Below are 18516 nucleotides of genomic sequence, written 5' to 3'. Positions count from 1 at the left end.
AATGACATCAACATAATCTGTAACTTTTGTGGATTTAAATGTATATCCTGCACAAAGAGAGTGATAAATAGGAGGCCCGGTTAAATAAAAAATACAACTTAGCTAGAAGTTAATAAAACTTAGCAAGAGTTGAGAGCGTCTGGCATTTTCTGAGGCCCTTGGGGCAAGTGAATCATGTCAAACACTACGAGCAAGTATTAACTCTAATATTCCCCAGTACTTGGTCCCCGGTGTCTTCTATTCTATTTTAAGACCCAAACTCAATATACAAACTACTCTCATGCACTGCATTTGATTTTTTAAGAGCAGGCTCTGATGCAAATAATCGGCCAGTATTACAGCGTGTGTGCGTAAAAACGCGTTCGCTTTCGGAGCCTCACAGTTTATAGCTCAGTGTGTTACCACTCAGGACACGGTAGCGTCACTGACAATGTAGTCTTAAAGGGATGCAAATTACAAGCTTTGGGAAGAAGAAAGTATGAGTGAGCCATGTGAGCCAGCAGACTGCATATCCAGTAAGGACGATGACTTACCCTGCATCATGCTTCTGTAAGATGTGTCAGTGATGGCGTAGATATGAGGCGGCATTTCATGCCTCTTCTTGCCCTTGTACATATCGACAATCTCCTCTGAGTAGATGGGCAGGTTCTTGTAGGGGTTTATGACGACACAGAACAGACCAGAGTATGTCTGCAGAACAGAGAGAGAGGTGGCATTTAATAAGATCTTCCCTTAAATGTGGGATAAGGAAACAAAGTGAAGGCACAAGAGGAAGAGGAAGGTGTTTGTGTGAAATGGGATGGTTAAAAATACGATAAATGAGATTTCCAAAGACTGTATTCAGTGCGTAGATCAGGATCATGGATTGGTTATGTCACAAGCTATCATATGCTGAAGTATAATGGCTTCTTCATAAAAAAGGAGAAGTTGTATTTCATTCATTAATAAGGCCTCCCTCCCCCCATCAACACCAAGCTGAAAGTTTCTCATGAACTCTGATTTGTTTCCCTCCTGAATTATGTAATCTCAACCCCGCCCTGCTGCAAGTTTAAACTGATGAGTGACCTTGGCTTTGTCAAACTACTAGCGACTTGAGTGGTTCATCGAGTCTTATCTCAAATCTACTTGACAGAATTATCTTTTCTGCTTTGAGGCGGTGTTTAAAAACACTTCCTTTCTGTAAACTCCATGAAATCTTTCACATTTCTCCTCCTGACTTCTGATTTTTTTTTCTTCTACGTGCTGCATTCCTGTGCTGCCCTTCCACCATCTCTGTACCAGGCATCTCTGCCTGTATTGTACACCCTCTCTCCCCTGGGAGACACTCAATCGAAAAACTACAGAGGAGTCTGGAGCCTCTCAAACCAACTGTAGCCTGGGGGGGGGGGGGGGGCTGTGTTGATATGACCCGGTCAAAGGGACCAAATTATTCCCAGCCCAGGGTAAGGTGGATAAATAACATTAATTATGGGGGCAGTAATAGCTGTTACAACACATTTTACATTCCATGTCCATCTGTGCAAAGCCTGGCCCCTCCCTCCTCCCTTAATGCTGTTCTTCACATCTCTCATGCTGTGTACTTCATTGTTCCCCTCAACTTCCTGTTTACAAGATAACTCCAAACACAGAGGAAAAAAAAAAAAGAAAGAAAAAAAAACAAGAGACAGATGAAGAGGGCGAAGGGAAAGAACGCTTGTATAGCACGGACTGTGTTTCTTTGCAGTGGCAATTTGGACACAATAGATCATCTTAAACAATGGGGACTAATGAGATAATTAGGAGGTCGGACAGGGAGATGAATTGGTTTGGAGAATGGCCATGGGAGATTGTTTTCTATAAGCCTGTGGGGATTTTTAAGGACCAGTGTGTTGGATTTAGAGGGATCTGTCGGCAGAAATGGAATATAATATTTATAATTAGCTTAAAATGAGCCCTACATGAGGAGCGGGTCCTGTAAAAACAGAGCCCGCCATGTTGCACTGACATGTTTCTACAGTAGCCCAGAACGGACAAACCAAACACTGGAGGCCACCGTAGGTTCGACTACACGCTTAGGAAGAGAGGGGTGAGGGGAGGGGTTTTTCAGTCGCTGCTAAATGCAAATAAATCCTACACACCGGTCCCTTAAAATGATTACGAAGAAAATGCTTTGAGAGCACGCCAATGGGACCAATTTAGCTGCACTTTTGTGTAAAACACAAATGAAAGAATGCTATGTTTGATGTGTTCAAGGCTGCTCCATACTCACATATATGAGACCAGAGTAGTATCTCTCCTTCAGGTTGTGCAGCACAGACGCCTCGTTCAGGCAGGTGAGCTCGGCCATGTCCTCGACCTTGCTGAACTTGGGCGGGTTCATCTTCTGGATGTCATCCTTGTTCACCCTGATCTTCTTGCCAGAGTCTGCCAGCTCCACCACGCACTCATCGCCGCGCTCTTCCTTCACGGAGCCGGCTTCGAAGCCCAGGCGCTCAGAGGGCACCCATACCAGCTTCTTGGTGGCCCAGTCAGCCTGCGCCAGGGGGTTGTTGACCAGGTTGCGGTCCACGTACAGGAACTTGTCTGCGTCTGACATGGTGGCTGTTTCAGAGAGAGAGGGAGGGAAAGGTCAGTGCAGTGAAATTTAAAAATTTCAGAAAGTCTGAACTGCTTCATTCTGATTATCATTTAAATGTATCTGGTAGAAATAAAGTTTGGTGGTTAAGTTAAAAAAAAAAAGAAGAAAGAATAGAAAGGCCTTTGCTATCTTCACATGCAATCGCTGAGGAATGCAAAGTTCACCACTGAAGTGACGTACAACAGGAAACGTCTGCTCAAGTCAGGTCGGGTCGACAAAACACACAACCATGTCAAACGCGGCCCCATGTTACTCCCTCGCTAACCGCTGTGAATACTTAATCAAACTTCCAGCTGCTGGACCATCGGGGTGACAGAGGGGGGAAAACCTTTGCCTAGGATCACAGAGAAACCGGTTCATCTCGCAGCAGAGGCGCCTCCAAGTTTGGCTGGAGTGCTCCGACAAATACAGCGGTCCGTTTGCTGGTGGGAAGCCGGTGAGGGAGCAGGCCTTTGTTGTTATTCCTACTGCTTGGTAAGGGTGATCTCGATGAGATACTGTAAACCTCCTTTTCAAACAAATAGTCCCAGTAACTACATCTGGAAAAACAGGCCATATGTACAATTCCTCTTTCCATCTTTTTTGGTTAAGATGAACAGTAAAGATAAAAAGCAAGTTTCAGTTTTTGTATTAAACAACAGAGTCGCGTTGTTTGTAACTCACCGTTTCTTGATTTCTTAAACTTCGTGGTTATTTTTCAGATTTTAGTCCATAACCACAATTACTAAATAAAGTTCAAGTTTTGTTTGGCTCCTGTTTCACTCCTTCTCATGGCAGCCCACCATCTCTCTTTTTTTTTTTTATGTTACTCATTGGAACAAATTGTTATCTCCAGTCAGCAAAGTTCAGTACTCCACTCTGCCTAAAATATTCCTGGGTTATTAGTAACTGTGTTGGGATGCAGGAAAAAAACTGGAGCCAGGTTATTGCTGGTTATTAAAGACCCTCATGTCCTAGAAAGCTTTGGCAGTGGAAATGGGACATTGGTGAAACTTCTAGGAGTCAAGTGAAAAGAAGCATCTGCCACTTTAAATACACAATTTGATTGAATTTGATTAGAGTCAGAGGATACAAGTCAAACTGGCTAAAATTTCCCATAAAATTTGTAGCGAACCGACACAAACGCTTGACATTTAACGCTGCGTGCTGAAGCTTCATGTGAAATATGAGCGGCTGATTGTAAACAATATCTTGTTCGGGCATATAGACAACAAACTCTGCACAAGCTGTTCTCGTGTCCATCAACCTCTGAAAGCTCATAAGTAACATGTTGTTGACAGGGAGTGCTGCAGTTTAACCCATATAGAGAGTGACTAGACAAGTTTAACCGGTACGAAGGAAAAAGACGAAGAGTGTGGGCTGGAATCAAACCGCCCGCGCTTCAGGGAGTGCAGAGTGACTCGGGGGCAATTAGCTGAACATGGTGTGCTTTCACTGACACTGGTGCCCCAGACTTTACCATCTCAATTATCATTCCGACGCAGCAGGGGCATGACAACGTTTTCCCAGCAGCGCCAGGGTCGTTAGCCGTCCTCGATGTTCCCTCACCTCCGAGGCAAACAGTAAAAAGCAGCATTATGGACACTTGTTTGCATATGCTGTGTGGCTCATATGCAAACACTAAGAAGAAAGAAAGAATTTTTTTTTAAAATCACTGCAGAGGTTCAGCTCATACACTTCATCATCATGAAGGAAGACTATTAGCTGAATTGTTTTATGTGTCCATGTGAGTAATTTCACATTGCTATGTGGCCCAGTGGGAGATCCTGGAGCCAAATTCTCATGCTCAGCATCATAAAACACTGTTTGTACTTAACAGTGCAGAAAAAAAACACTGATTTCATTTCCCTGGCTTAGTGATAGACTTTATTAACTTTCAACTAATTTTGTATTCCCTGAAATTTATGAACAGTAGGTCAACTATGATGATGCAAATTTTGTATTTTCAAGTTACTATCTATGAAAAAAAAACAAACCCTCGAGAAAAAGTAGAAGTTGTTGCATTTAACAGGCTTGTGTCTGTCCCTTCTGTTCCAGCACATTAACCCTGATCTGTGAGAAAGAAACGCAAGGGGGAGAGAGCCATTCTTCTCATGACCCCTCCATCCCTCCATCAACGCTGTCCAACCCAAAGCTGCTCACCCCGCCTCCCCAACTCCCATCCCTGGTGTGCCGACCCCATCCTGCAGCAGAACGTGGGGCAAATTAGTCCTGCTACACCTCTCAGCTGGCTCCACACTCCCTCCTCTGCCTTCAGTCACCCTGCAATTCCTCTCCAGAATCCTAACACCCCCCTCCCCCCTTGTCTGTTTATCCAGTCCTTTCAGGGTCGCATTCCTCTCTTACTCACCCCCTTTATCAGGGAGAGACAGCGAGCTGAGGCATTCCACAAATTTCTGTCCTCCATCCTCCGTGCCTCCTCCCTTACATCTTTCTCAGACCTATTCTCTGGCTTTCCTTCCTGTTTTTCCCCCCACTTCCCTTATTCCCATCACACCAGCGGGTCATGTGTGCCCTTCGGTGTTTCATCACTCAGGGGAGATCAACATCAGCTCACACCGGCTGCACAGATCGAACAGACCTGAGCGCTCTTGTTCATAGCGCATATGCCTTCACCATGTTCCCATGCTCCTTTAAAAAAAATTCACTTGACCATTACTCGCTCCAGCACATTTGGATCAGTTGGCCCCATGCAAGGTTGAATACGAGCCATGACTGATTATAATCCCTGTAGCTTTGTTGTTTGGCAAAAACAAGAGGTGGAGCAGAACGGGGTGAACACACCCAAAACTCTGCTGCTGATGTAGATCATGATAGGCCTTAAAAGAGAAAAAAATTATGATGTGACTTTTGCCAAACAAGCATGTTCCCTCACACCTGGGGAATACGAGCTGTAGGCCAGGGCATCTCTGTAGCATCACAATGCTTCATTTATAATTTTAAAGCTCCTGCAGTTTGGATATTACCCTTTTTTCTATTTCTATTTCAATAATTTTGATTAATTGTTCAGGCCTCGCTTGGTATGTTTCAGACATTTAATGTTGCAATACAGAAACAAACGGTCTGATTATATTAGTGTGTGTGTGAGTGCTGCAACTAATTTATTTTCAAAATTGTTTCGCCTGCAAATTACATTAGGGTTTCAACTAGCAAATATTTTTATTTTCTGTAAATCTGCCACTTATTTTGCCATTAAGGGAGATATACGTTTGTCTTTAAACTGCTAGAAACTATTCAGAATGGCGTTAATAATTTCCCACAGTCCATTGCGACATCTTCAGATCTCTCTCTTTGGCTGAACAGTTGCACAAAACACAAACATGTGGCAGAGAAAAGCATCAGATCCTCGTATCTGACCAAATAGAAACAGCAATTTTTTTTTTTGAACAGGTGCCAATTCATTCTCTGTCGATCTAATCCATTAATTTATGTGCAGTTCTGGTCTAAAAAATGTCAGAAATCACTTCTTTGAGTTGTTTTACTGTTCGCCCAACAGTCCAAAACTCTGCAAAACCTTTGATTTAGAAGCTTAAACTAAGGAATGTTTGGTATTATTGCTTGAAAAAAAAAGCCTTTAACGGTCGATGAGACTGTTGATGATTGATGATGAATTGACAATCAACTATTGTTTCGCCTCAAATACTGAGATAATTTGTAAAGACGCAAAAGACACAAGTGAGAGTCAAGCCCGCTGATGTGTGCCACAGTCCGACACACATGCTTGACACAGATAACTCGTTGACACACTTCAAACTACGTCTCCAGAGAGTAGCATGAGGACTAAAAATTACTCCAACAGCTATTCTAGTTTGACAAGCGCTGGTCTATATTGAAAGTAGAGAGAAGAGGAGGGATAAAGAACTCCCACCAGACATTTTTAGACCCAGGCCTTCCCACATGGAGGCTGACGGTTATGGTAAGACAGGGATGTTGACTTGACTTTGAGATAAAACAATGTGCATTAACACTAATCACCCCCACCCACCAGAGGTCCATGGCTCAGGGTCTTGCAAGCCTTCCTGCCAAGTCCTCTCTAATCCTGTAAGAATCACAGTTTCCTTGATTCCTTGTTACTTTGCAACGCTGCTCGGATGCGAAAGCATTCACTATCTATTCTCTCGAGGCCCATTTATGACGAGATTAGCTGGTCTTGGTATTCATAACAAGGATTACTCATTAATTGAATACGTGGACACACAGTCATCCCGAAACAACCCTTGACGAAAATCCCCAAACTTTATGGAACCTGACTGAGATACCATTAAAGGATTATCTTCTAAAAATTCCCAAATGACAACAGAGTTAGCAGTATCCTGTCAAAGCTGCAGCAGCAGCGGCTTGAAAGAGGAAGAGGCAGCACAAAATAAATAACACTAGGAAGAGAACAGGGGCCAGTTTTAGAAACCGGCCTCATCACAGAGACCAGACTGTGGTTACAAACAGAGGAAGTAGTGCAGTGGCCAGGACTTTGAGAAAGATGTGGAGGAGGAACAAGGAGAGAAATGGGAAAAGGGACGAGCTACAGAGCGTCCTTTTCAGTCCCGTTTGTCCCCGTTTAGAAAGCAGGTCAACCTTCGTCTTTATAGAAAACTCAGGCCATCCATCCATCAGTCTGACTCCCTCTCATTCCTTTCCACCTCACTGACCCTCCCTGAGTTACTGTAAAAAAAAAAAAAAAAAAAAAAAAAAAGAAAAGCCAGGAGACGTGACAGCCTCTACAACCGCACATCCATGTACAGTCAAACCCTCCTGCTCCGGCTAAAGGGAACCCATAAACCAGCTGCGCCGTGTTGACTGCCCATTGACAGGAATAATAATAGAACAGCAGCAAAGTCAATAACACTGTGTTCCTACCGACCGCATCCCGTTCCCAACATCCCAGCTAGCTTGCACTGAACCACATCTGCTCGTCTTCAGCCGTCCTTCCTCATGCCATGGATGTTGTTTTACACTGTTGTCACCCTAGTTTGTTTGGTTTTTAACTGTTTATATTTCCCTTTCTAACAAACACATCCCCATCTCCATTCCTAGGGCAACAGTTCCTCTTGTGTCTCATGGCTTTACCCCTCCATCCCCTTCACTGCGAGTTTCACGCTCATGAGAGACAGACTGGGGGCCAGACGGAGAAAGGTACCGAGTCAGTCAAAATTCATTATGGGCTCACACGTCGACCCCCCCCCCCTCCTCCTCCCCCACTCCCTCTCCCTCTCCCCCCTTCGCCCTCCTTCTCTAAAAGTGGGAAGGGTGGGGCAAGGAGAAGCGAAGGGAGGAAAGAGGAAATGACAAACTGAGAAAACTATTTTGCCATTTGTGGAACTTGTTGTGTGCGAGTCTTTCAAGGAGGAGGGACGGTGGCGCTTTCCTGAGCACATGCAGAGCGGCTCTGAGGAGTGAGAAGTAAATTAAGCCCTTGCTGGAAAATAACCGCACTGCATGACAGATCTACATCACTTTCCACATTACTTTTCACATTCCTGCTCCAACCAGGATCCAATTTCTCTTTGAACTGCAAGCTGGCCAATGCCATCTACCATTTACAACTAAAAGAGGCCCCTGCTAGGTCTCACTAAAGACCCTCGGCACATCACCTACACCAGTGGTTCCCGACCCTTTTTTGCCTGGTGTAGGCTTCCCCCCCACAGCTCTCATCTACACCACCAGTCGTGCCCCAACTGTGTTAATTCGAATTGATTTTAAACTTATTGAACACCATTATGTAACAGGGATGTTACAGTAATCATTCGTGTGACTGAATTGTCAGTGTTTAGGTTGCTGGTTTTCACACACTCTCAATCACAACATACAATGTTAATCCTTAATCCTTTACTTTTAGTTAGCCATTTCAACTATTCATCTTTTACCTCCTGGCTGGGAATCACCGACCAATACAACTGCTTCCACTGATTTCATCTCTACCCATTTCAAGCATTCACCCATTGAGTGTGAAGATAGATAGACCTTTTGGACACTTAAGTTAAATCGATAATTGGAAATAGGGCGTTGGTCTGATAAGCTCGTCATTTTCAGGGCCACAGAACAAATTCCACATCTATCTTTAAAACAGCTATCCGATTACACCATTGAACGCACGATCGACTGGTTATATGTTAAAACGGGGCAGATACTGCACAGCACCAGTTTGGCCTTTTACTGAAACACTCCACCAGTATTGACCACTAGATAAATAGATAGATGGTTACGTAAGCCGCTGACAGACAGTGAAAGAATGCAGAGGGGAGTTAAGATACACATTTCTGTTTGTCAGCAGCCGTTTTTCTTCGGAGGAATGCTGCACTGGCACAACTGGGGTTTTTTTTTTTTTTTTTTGGTTTTTTTTATTTCTGGCAGAACCGATGATGAAAATCTGCTACTTCTACTTCACATCTGCTCCTGTATACTTATAATATTCATCCTATGTTGTCACACTATTCATCATCCTATCACCAGACAGCCCCCACCTATTTTCCCTGATGGATCATTACGCAGCTCTTTTTATCACTTGTTATCTCTACCTGGGGCACTCCCTCTCCGTCAGACAATACAAAGATATCTCGTTTTAACAATCGTCTCCTCAAATAATGTGTTCACAGTACTCAAGAGCCACATGATAGTTTGACAACCTGGACATCTGGTGTGCAGCACGAATCGGACAGACACCGGAAAAACATGCCCAATAGGAGCCAGAAGACCCATTACAGAGCGCGTTTCAAAGTTCACAGTGCAAACGAGAGGTTAAAGCATCTGCGGTGAGCGTGTTGCGCAATGTCAAAAGTATTAACCACTTCTCTACACAGTTCCACGTCAGATGTGCAGCTCACACACACCCACCTGGGAACAAAGTCTAGTTTCTGTCATGTACAGTAACACACCTGCACCACAGTCACCACCGATCCTGTTTTTCTGTGTTAGGGTCATCGTGTGGCGTTTCTCAGCTTCTGTAAAACAGCATTGCGCTACCTCTTTACTTCACTTGCATTATTTCCATTTAGTTCATTTGCATTGAGCCAAGTAAATCACGACAGCAGAGTTGAGAACATTTCTAAAAAAAAAAAAAAAAAAGGCTGCCAACTAAAATAACCTAACAGTCAGGTGTTGACTTTCCCGTAAATTCAACCCAACAGGAAGTTGGATCAATAAACTGGTACTCCAGAGAAGGCACGACTATAAGTCTGTAATCTCTGATCAAGCATTACCTCATTATTTCTGCCACAAAAGAGAAAGCAGTTTTATCTACTGAGCCACAAACAATCATCACAATAAAGGCATGGTCAAGGTCCGTCCTTTGAGATCAGATTTTTTTAAACAAGCCCTTTCTGTGTGTAGTCCAAGTCAGAGCTTGGCCATTTCCTTGTATTGTTTGGTTGTATTGAAAGCTTACAGGTGCATACTGTGAGGGGGAGGATAGAGGAAAGGATGGGGTGATGGCAAAAAAAAAAAACAAAACAAACACAAGCAGAGGAGAAGGAAATGAAGGAGAATGTAGACGGGAACAGAGATCGATGAGAAAAGGTTTGATGAGGAGGCTGAGGCACCAAGGAAATATAAAAAAATAAAATAAAGTGCAGTGAAAGGAAATAGGAAACCCACAGCAGACACGACTGCAGATTCATCCTGAGCCCAGACATTTCAACCAGTCTGACTGAGGCAACTTAATTATGCTGCTCATTCAACCAGAAGAAATGCGTTTGGGCAGAACCAAAATAGACATATATATTCAAGAAAAAATTGCCGTTTGAAAGTCATCGAATTAAAAAAAAGGGCCAACATTAATGATATACTGCACAACGTAAAGACAGCACGTTCAACATGTGTGCAGGCCCAAGTCTGTTGTGTTTCATACTGCCTGCATCACAGTCCGTCTGAAATAAACAGACTTTATGTGTTTTTCTGGACACAGTAATTCACCCTGTGTTGACTGTGAGCAACGCTCCAACTACAGGCCGAGAAATGGCATGATCAGCTCCGCCACGGTTAATGGAGAATCTTAACAGACTCCGCTCTGACTGGAATGTTTTGCCTGCATGAATGAATCTCAGCTGACTATGTAGGAAACTAGGATATGCATGACACTTGACCTTACTGCCCCATCAATCATTCTCAAGCATTAGCACCAAGTATTACTAGAAAACAAATGAGTACAATGTCCTCAGAAAACAAAACTGGCAGCCCCCTCTTCAGCCCTTTAACCATGTTAACATATTGTGTATTACTGAAGAAAGATTAAGCTCAGACTAGGGTTGCAACTAACAACTGTTTCCACGATTAAATAGTCTGCTAATTCTTGCAGCTGGAAGCAGTGATTTTTTGGCATCTTTTAAGCAAAACAACAAACGATTAATCAATTATCAAGATAGTTTCTGAGTCATTTTTCAGTCAATTAAGTTCTTTTTTTTTTTAGCTTTTCCAGCCTGTGTTACCAGCTTAATTTATCCTTGACAATGTGAGGTAAAGGGATGATTGAGCCTATGAATGCAGTTAGAAGATCACACACACACACACACACACACACACACACACACACACACACACACACACACACACACACACACATCAGATAAAAGATTAGAGACACCTCACATTTGGTTCACAAGAACCTTGGGACTTTTCATAACAGAAGACAGCTGTGGATTGCAGAGTGCCAAACTGTGTCACACTGCCCTCTCCATGCTGCGCTCTCATTTGCAACAAAAAGCAAGGGGCCTGCAAGTAATCTGGCTCAGCCAGGACAACTGTCTGTTCAATGAAATCTAAACATCCACAGGCATGTTCTCTCAGACTGAACAGCCTCACATACCAGCTCCCTGTTCATGTTCAAAATGTCTGCATTTAATCTTGTCCAGCCTACAGTACATAGCTGTCCCAGGGGGCCTCGAGTATGGACACTGCTGACACACGAATGAAGGAATGTAACGATCTCGGCGGGGGGCTTCATAACTGCACTGAAACTGGCAACCTGTGAGAGGAACTGGCCTCCAGAGAAGGTATTGCACAATGCATTGCCAGGACTTTATTCAACCAAATGACTCAAATGCAATAACAGGATATGAACATACCACATGTCACCCAATGTGTCCTGCTAAGGCTAGAATATTTGCAGACGTGTCTCTGTCAAGCAACACGGCGAATGACTGAAACTGCTCTAGGAAAGAGTGTCGGTGTATCATCCGGAGACTACACCACCGTGACAGATGACTTTGATAAAAAGAGATACACACCTGCATACACACACACATCAGCTAGTTTTAAGAGAATATCAGCATGAACCATCATTTGCACAGTCAATGCCTGAGTATCAAAACGTTATTATAGTGGTAAACTCACACTGTGGTTTAATGGCCGCTTGGCAGAAAACATCAGCACAACATAAGTGTACGGTTCTAATTATAAAAAATAAGTGCAAAAAAGGTGCTGCTCTCACTTTCTGAGACCACTAACACTAGGTACAATGGGAAGCAGGTTTGCCAGAGTTGTGAGTGCTACAATGCCCAGTCTGACTTGAGGTTGAGTTCACACGTAATATTTTTTTTTTCTTCCAGATACTGAGCCACACAACTTGCCATACGTAAACTCAGAAGGGCGTGCAAGCATACCAGAGTCTATTTGCTTCCCTAAGTGCAAACACAATGATCTGCCAAAACAGCGAACATAAATTGTACTGACAACAGCACAACACTTATGTAAATGTACCATGACATAGCAGAGTCAGGCTTCATGAGAATGAGACGAAAGTCAGATTGTAAAAAAATCAATGTCTGAGTATGGCCTGAAGAAATGACTGCATCAAATGTCTTGCAGTAATGTGCATTTGTGGTAGCCTGAATGAATGTGATGACTCATGTACTGACTGCAGAGAGAACAAAGTTTCCTAACTGATACTGAACTGAAATTACAAGATACAATTTTCTACCTGGACAGTGTTTGAAGCCGTCACTGATCCACGTTTTTCCACATCGAAAAACTTAACTTAGCCTCAATATGTCCTTAATTTTCAAGCCTCCCAGATTAGAGGGAGATTTTATGTTTTACAGTTTATGAAGCTCTCTGAGGAAGATTTGTGGCATTGGCCTGAAGAAATAAAATGTACTTCACTTGGATATTGATATACCCCATAAAATCTCTTAAACCATGGAAAACTCATGTTGCCCAGCTCATGATCATCTCAGTGAACTGCAGTGTAAGTAGAAGACAAACCCGGTCATTTTCAGCTGGCACTCTTGTGTATTTCTGGGTAAGAAATCTGGCTAACTGATACAACAACCAATGCTTATCTACCTCTGTAAAATTACAGTTATCAAACCAGATGGATAATCTTCATAGTCCATTCTGTTAAAACTGCATTTCCATACTATGCACCCTCAGCTTCAGCATAAAACTTAATTTGCCTTCATATCAGACATTCAAACGCAACATCCAAAACATGTTTTAAGAAGAATACAACAGGCTTAAAACGAGTTGTAAATGTATTATCTCACTGTTATGTATCCTATCAATGTCATTTTGGACAAGTCTCCCCTTTAAAGGAGATAATGTATCTCTGAAAAGAGGATGGTTTAATAATAAATAAATAAATAAATAATAAAGAATTTTTTTTAGGTCCATCTACAGAATGGAGAAGGTAACTTATAATGAATACAATACATACTGTTACCCTATAGTCAAATGTGTTCCTTATTTTACAGGGAGCCCGTTGAAAACCCCTCAAGGGGCCCCGGTATTACCAGCAGCACGAGCGCACAGACAGAAACACAAAAAGAAAACACACATAGATATGCCATGGTTCAGTGAGGTGCTCCAGCCTCGTTTTATTTTATTTTATTTTATTTTTAAAAAAAAATATATATTTTTTCGATTTACCGGCGACCTGGTGACGTCATGCCGCCAGCCAGACACATTGCTGGCCACACACGTCGTCCCGTTTCTGACCGTTACAAACCGAAAAGTTCAACCGCAAAACTAGCGATGCTACACTTCCCGGTGACCTCCCCCCTCCCCCGAACGAGCCGGTGTTCGTGTAAAGTCTGAACCCAATTTTTCTCTCTTTTCCAGCGGAGCTCAAACTCTTCACCGGTCGTTTTTTTTTTTTTTTTTTTTTCCTGCAACTCATTCAAGCGAATCACTTCCTGCCTCTACAGTTATAGCTTTTAGCTTCTCGCCAGCTGCCAAACAAAGCTGATGCTGTATTTGACGTACCTACTCATCGCATATTATTCACGATTCCGCGCATTAAAAAAAAAAAAAAAAAACGTTTAAAACAATAATAAAAACGTATTCAAGCGCCGTTAAAGTTAAAGAAACCCGGGGTTAAATCTGGTCGGGAGGTCCCGCTCCACCCAGCGCGCGGCTGCTGGAGTTGCAGCCGTGGACTAGCCACCGTGCTTCCTGGTTCAGCTGCACTTGCTGGAGTGACGGGCAACGACTTGAATGAAAGAGTACACCGAGGGAGAGCATGGCAGACAAAAGTGTTCAAATGTGAGAATATTACCTGCTTTTAGGGTGCAGGACGCCTTTCAAGAGGGTGGCTAACAACAACCGAGTGGCTCAGTCAGCGTCGCCGTGAGTCAAACTTCTTTTCCTGTCGACAGCAGCTTCGCAGAGAGTTCAGGCTAAACTACAGCGCTTGTTTCCTCCCTCTCTTTTCTCTACTTCAGTCACTCTTTCTATCTTTTTTTTTTTTTTTTCTTTTACCCTCTTCCTTCTGCCCTCCCTCTTCCACTGCCTGCTCACTGGGTCGCGTAATTTCACCCAGTACGTAGACAGCAGGCGCCGGGGTGCGGTCCAGGACGAGGCGGGCCCCTAACCCTCATGTTTCCGCCCCTCTGGCCAATGTCTGGCGCGCTTTTATAATCCACACACTTTGGGCCAATCACGGTATCCCGAGGGCGTGCATAAATTGAGGGCTGACAGCCGCTGGGATGGGCAAAACTGAAGTTGAAAGCGTTAAGAGAACGGAGGCAGGACAGATAAAGCTGTGTTTAATGAGAGAGGTATGTGCATACTAAGGATTTTTATGACCATATATGTACCAGTCACTCTCAGGATGGACTGCATCATCCAGGGTCTCCCTACTATGTGTCAACAGGGTCTAGTCTGACCAATGTCTACATTGAAAACAAGTAGCAGTGATGGCTCCAAGGGTTTGATACTACTTCTGCTGTAAGGCTGCCACATATCAGACAAATCCCACGCACTCAGGTCTGTCTGGGCTCTTCTGTACTGGTCCTCCTATCTCTGAGTGTTTGTGTTATCAAATACTTTCACTCCACAGAAAGAAAACTGTACACCTACCTCTGGCCAACACCTGAAAATAAGATCATATATTCATCAGTGTTATATTAATAGTATAGCACTTTATAAGTTGCTTTCGCCTCCTCCAAAAAGGAAGGTCGGAGGTCAACAGCAGTATAGGACCAATGGAGCTGTTAAAGATTTAGTAGTGACGCTTTGGCAGGGTGGACACTGGCCTATAGGGCCTTGAACTGTTGAAGAATTTAAAACATCAGTGATCATGTCACTATTAAAAATAATAGCTTCACCCTATTGGCCTCTGTTTCAAGCCAAGGGATTTTAAATATTTTATATAATCTACTTCATAAAAAAGCTTTTTTCTTGCTTGCCTGAGTTCTTGGATGAAACTATGTGTGAAATACACTTTGCATGTAAAGTTAAGTACCCTTTAAAAAATCTGATATATTTATAATAATGGTAATGATAATTGAATATTCATGTGCATGCTAATTTGATCATCAAATTTTTTCCCATACTCCTCTTCTCAAAGCAGCGTGTGATCCATCCCACAACAGAAGAACCAAGATTTTCTTATATTTAAGTTTCATAATTCCAACTTTAAACCTATAACTGGACTTTTCAGTATGTCTTGTCAGTGTTTTTATACATGAATATCGCATTGATGTAAATGAACCAGTGCACCTGTCAGATATAAGATTAGATCAGTATAGTACAGTATAGATTTAATCTCACAGGTTCCCATCACGCAGTCAGGTAGAACCAGATTCATGACCAGACATGTCAGCACTACCTGGGAACCGCTGCAGGTGGTGATCTAATTAATGTGAGTGAGAGAAATATTTGTTCAGACTTCTAATCAATCCTGACATTTAGCTCTTCAATTTGTCTGCCAGAAAAGTAAACAACAAAGAAGACAAAGAGATTTGTAAAGGGAACACATATTTATCAAATGAAATCAAATACAAAGCAACAGATATCTGTAAAACAAAAAAAACCCAAAACAAACAAAAAAACAGTGGCACTGGTAGAAAAAGAGGAACAGATGGTGGGACAGTGCAAGAAAACTGAATAAAAAGAGAAGTGTGAAGTGATGGCTGTGGAGATAAAAGCTCCGTGATGCCACTGCCAAAATCTGTGCAGAGGAATGGAAGAGTACAATGTGAACCTGTTTACTTCAAATACTGCAAATGTTCCTCTGGGATTCAAATTGGTTGATGTGAGCACAGTTTGTAGAGTGGAACTGACGGCACAGAGCCAACGCATGCCACAACCAGCAGGGAAACATTAGCAATGGAAACTAGATATTTTTCATTTTTTTTCAGTGGGAAACATGGATTAAAAAAGTCAGCAGCTTTGATCAGCACGAACTGAGGCCGAAATATAATTTAAAGCAGCGATTCCTAACCAGGGGTACTTGTGCCTCAGGGTGTAACCTCAGTTGCCAGTGGAAAGATTGTGGTATAGCTCAACTAATTTGGGAAAAAAAATATTAGGCCATGATTTGATTGAAAAATAAATATCCACAGATTGAGTCAGCTGTAACACTTGAACACCACAGGTTGCAAATGAGTGTGGGAAAACTAGTTGACAAGTGAGCAGAAAAGTCTAAACAGTTTGATAAATGGCCACGGATAAACGGTACAAATGGTTAGCTAAAAGTAAGAGATAAAGCAGGTGAACTTGTTAGTTAAAAGTAATGGATAAAACAGTTTAAATAGTTAGCTAAAAGTAACGGACAAACAGTTGAAATAGCTAAAAGTAATGAATGAATGGTTGAAAGGTCTAGCTTCTGCCATTAACAGGGCAAATGCAAACTTCACCAAACTGACCCAACCCCTTGACAGTTCACTTATATGACAAAATTATAGTATTTTATATATTAGCACATCAAATAGTACTGAATAACATGTAGTTTATAATCAGGTCAAACTAACACAATAGAAACACGATGGATGGTGTTGATGGTGTGATCTTCTGATAGGTCTGAAAAATCTGAAGAAAAAAAATGGTTTAGAGGAAGGAAGTGCAAAGATAATTCTTCTCAGACAAGCAAAATCTTGACCTCTTTCTGTTTTATCCTCCATTCTTCACTCAGGAGGTGATGCCTGATAAGAGGCAGGAATATGAAACAGATGATGCTGCCCTGTGGTCCTGGGATAACTTTCAACAAGACCTGTTGCAGATATTGCTTCTATCAGTGACATCAACTGCACATTCAGCACACCACACAAAGACAACTTTTTATTCCTATATTTAGCCCAAGAATTCACATTATAATGGGGCCTCAGGCATGGCTGCCATCCATTCACAAACATAGGAAAATCACATTTTCTGCAGAACGTGTGATTTATGTTCGCTATGTGTCATTATGAAAAGAATGTGTCTGTGTGTTTTCCTATACGTTTAGCAGCTGGGCATCACATGTATGTAGAGCAAAACATTGAACATTCAGCAAGGCTGCCTGGAAAAATCAATAAATCTCTGTCCGGGATGGATGGGAAATATCCAAAATTTCAGCTACGGGGTCAAAGGTCACCCTGTCGCCTATTAGCTGAGCAGGACCAGATGCCGAGAGAGGAGAGAGGGCCAAGTGGAGGAGAATGAGGGGGAGTAAAAGAGAGTGAGAGACTGCTTACATACAAAAAATGATAAAATAAACAACATTGAATTCAAAACAAATTTCAAAATCGAAAGAAAAGTTCACGTTAAAATAACCGTGTGCCTATAAAGTAAAAAGTAGTTACACAGTTAATGGCACAAGACACAAAACAAAGAGAACTGGGCAAAGAAAGAAATGTAGGATTAAAATGCAGGCATAAATGACCAAATATGGACACTTCTGACCTCACTATCTCCCTCCCTCTCGCTACCTCACGCTCTCCTTTTCCCTGTGACCTACTCTCTCTCTCTCTCTCTTTCTCCTTCCTTCAGTTGGTTGTAATAGCAGCAGGGTGTGTCTGTAATTCAGGGTGTGCAAAGCCATTATATCATCCAGTCAGAAAGAAAGAGACCCATTCAGTGACAGCATGTTAAAAGAGTGGCATGTTAACTCACTGACCATGCTTGCTGTGTAATTGCTTGTGTGAATTCATGTGTGTGGGTATTCACGCTTGGGTGTCTTGGTGAGAATGTGCGCGTTTCTGTGCCTTCATCCATGAACAGGGAAATATGTACATACAGTGGCTCAGCCCTTTGTCAAATCTGGTAAATAGGTTGTTTAATACTCCTGTCTGACCCAGATCTTGTAGCTGTAACCTCTTCTTACCTGACGTATACCGAGAGACGATTCGACACACACACACATGCTTCAAAGTGATCTTTTCAACAACTTGCCGTTTTGTTCGACATCATTCCCCAGCCGTGTACAACACCCTGCCAAAATTATTCACGCCACTCGCTTCAGTTCACACAATCTCTCGGCATCATAAAGCCAAGTGTTTGTTTGTTTGTACCTAAAAGGCAAGAACCACAAGGAATAATTAAGAGCAGCTCCAGCTTTTAAGATAATGCAGCCATGAGAGTATGGCAGAGTAACTGGCTGTCTTCTGCTCTTTAGTCTCGCCCTGCTTCCAGTGCCACCATCCTCCTCCTTTCCGTAGTAATCAGTACACAGGAAGGAGTGATAAGACACATGTTGACTCACAAAACCAAGG

At 42.6% G+C, this 18516-nt stretch overlaps 1 protein-coding gene across 2 annotated transcripts in view; it reads right to left on the bottom strand.

Moving 5' to 3' along the window:
• LOC130184848 (myosin-9-like) overlaps nt 1-14372 on the bottom strand; it is a 31337-nt gene extending 16965 nt beyond the window's left edge. For both annotated transcript variants that reach the window (XM_056400929.1, XM_056400930.1), the window contains exons 1-3: nt 14100-14372; nt 2249-2580; nt 534-690 (exon numbers count right to left, since the gene is read on the bottom strand). In XM_056400929.1, coding sequence (XP_056256904.1) covers nt 534-690; nt 2249-2575 — 484 coding nt within the window. In that variant the 5' untranslated portion in view covers nt 2576-2580; nt 14100-14372. The remainder of the gene's footprint in view (nt 1-533; nt 691-2248; nt 2581-14099) is intronic.
• Between the last annotated feature and the right edge of the window lie 4144 nt (nt 14373-18516).

Source organism: Seriola aureovittata, chromosome 17, assembly GCF_021018895.1.
Source record: "Seriola aureovittata isolate HTS-2021-v1 ecotype China chromosome 17, ASM2101889v1, whole genome shotgun sequence".
Classification (NCBI taxonomy): domain Eukaryota; kingdom Metazoa; phylum Chordata; class Actinopteri; order Carangiformes; family Carangidae; genus Seriola; species Seriola aureovittata.
This window is presented reverse-complemented; position numbering and strand designations above follow the sequence as displayed.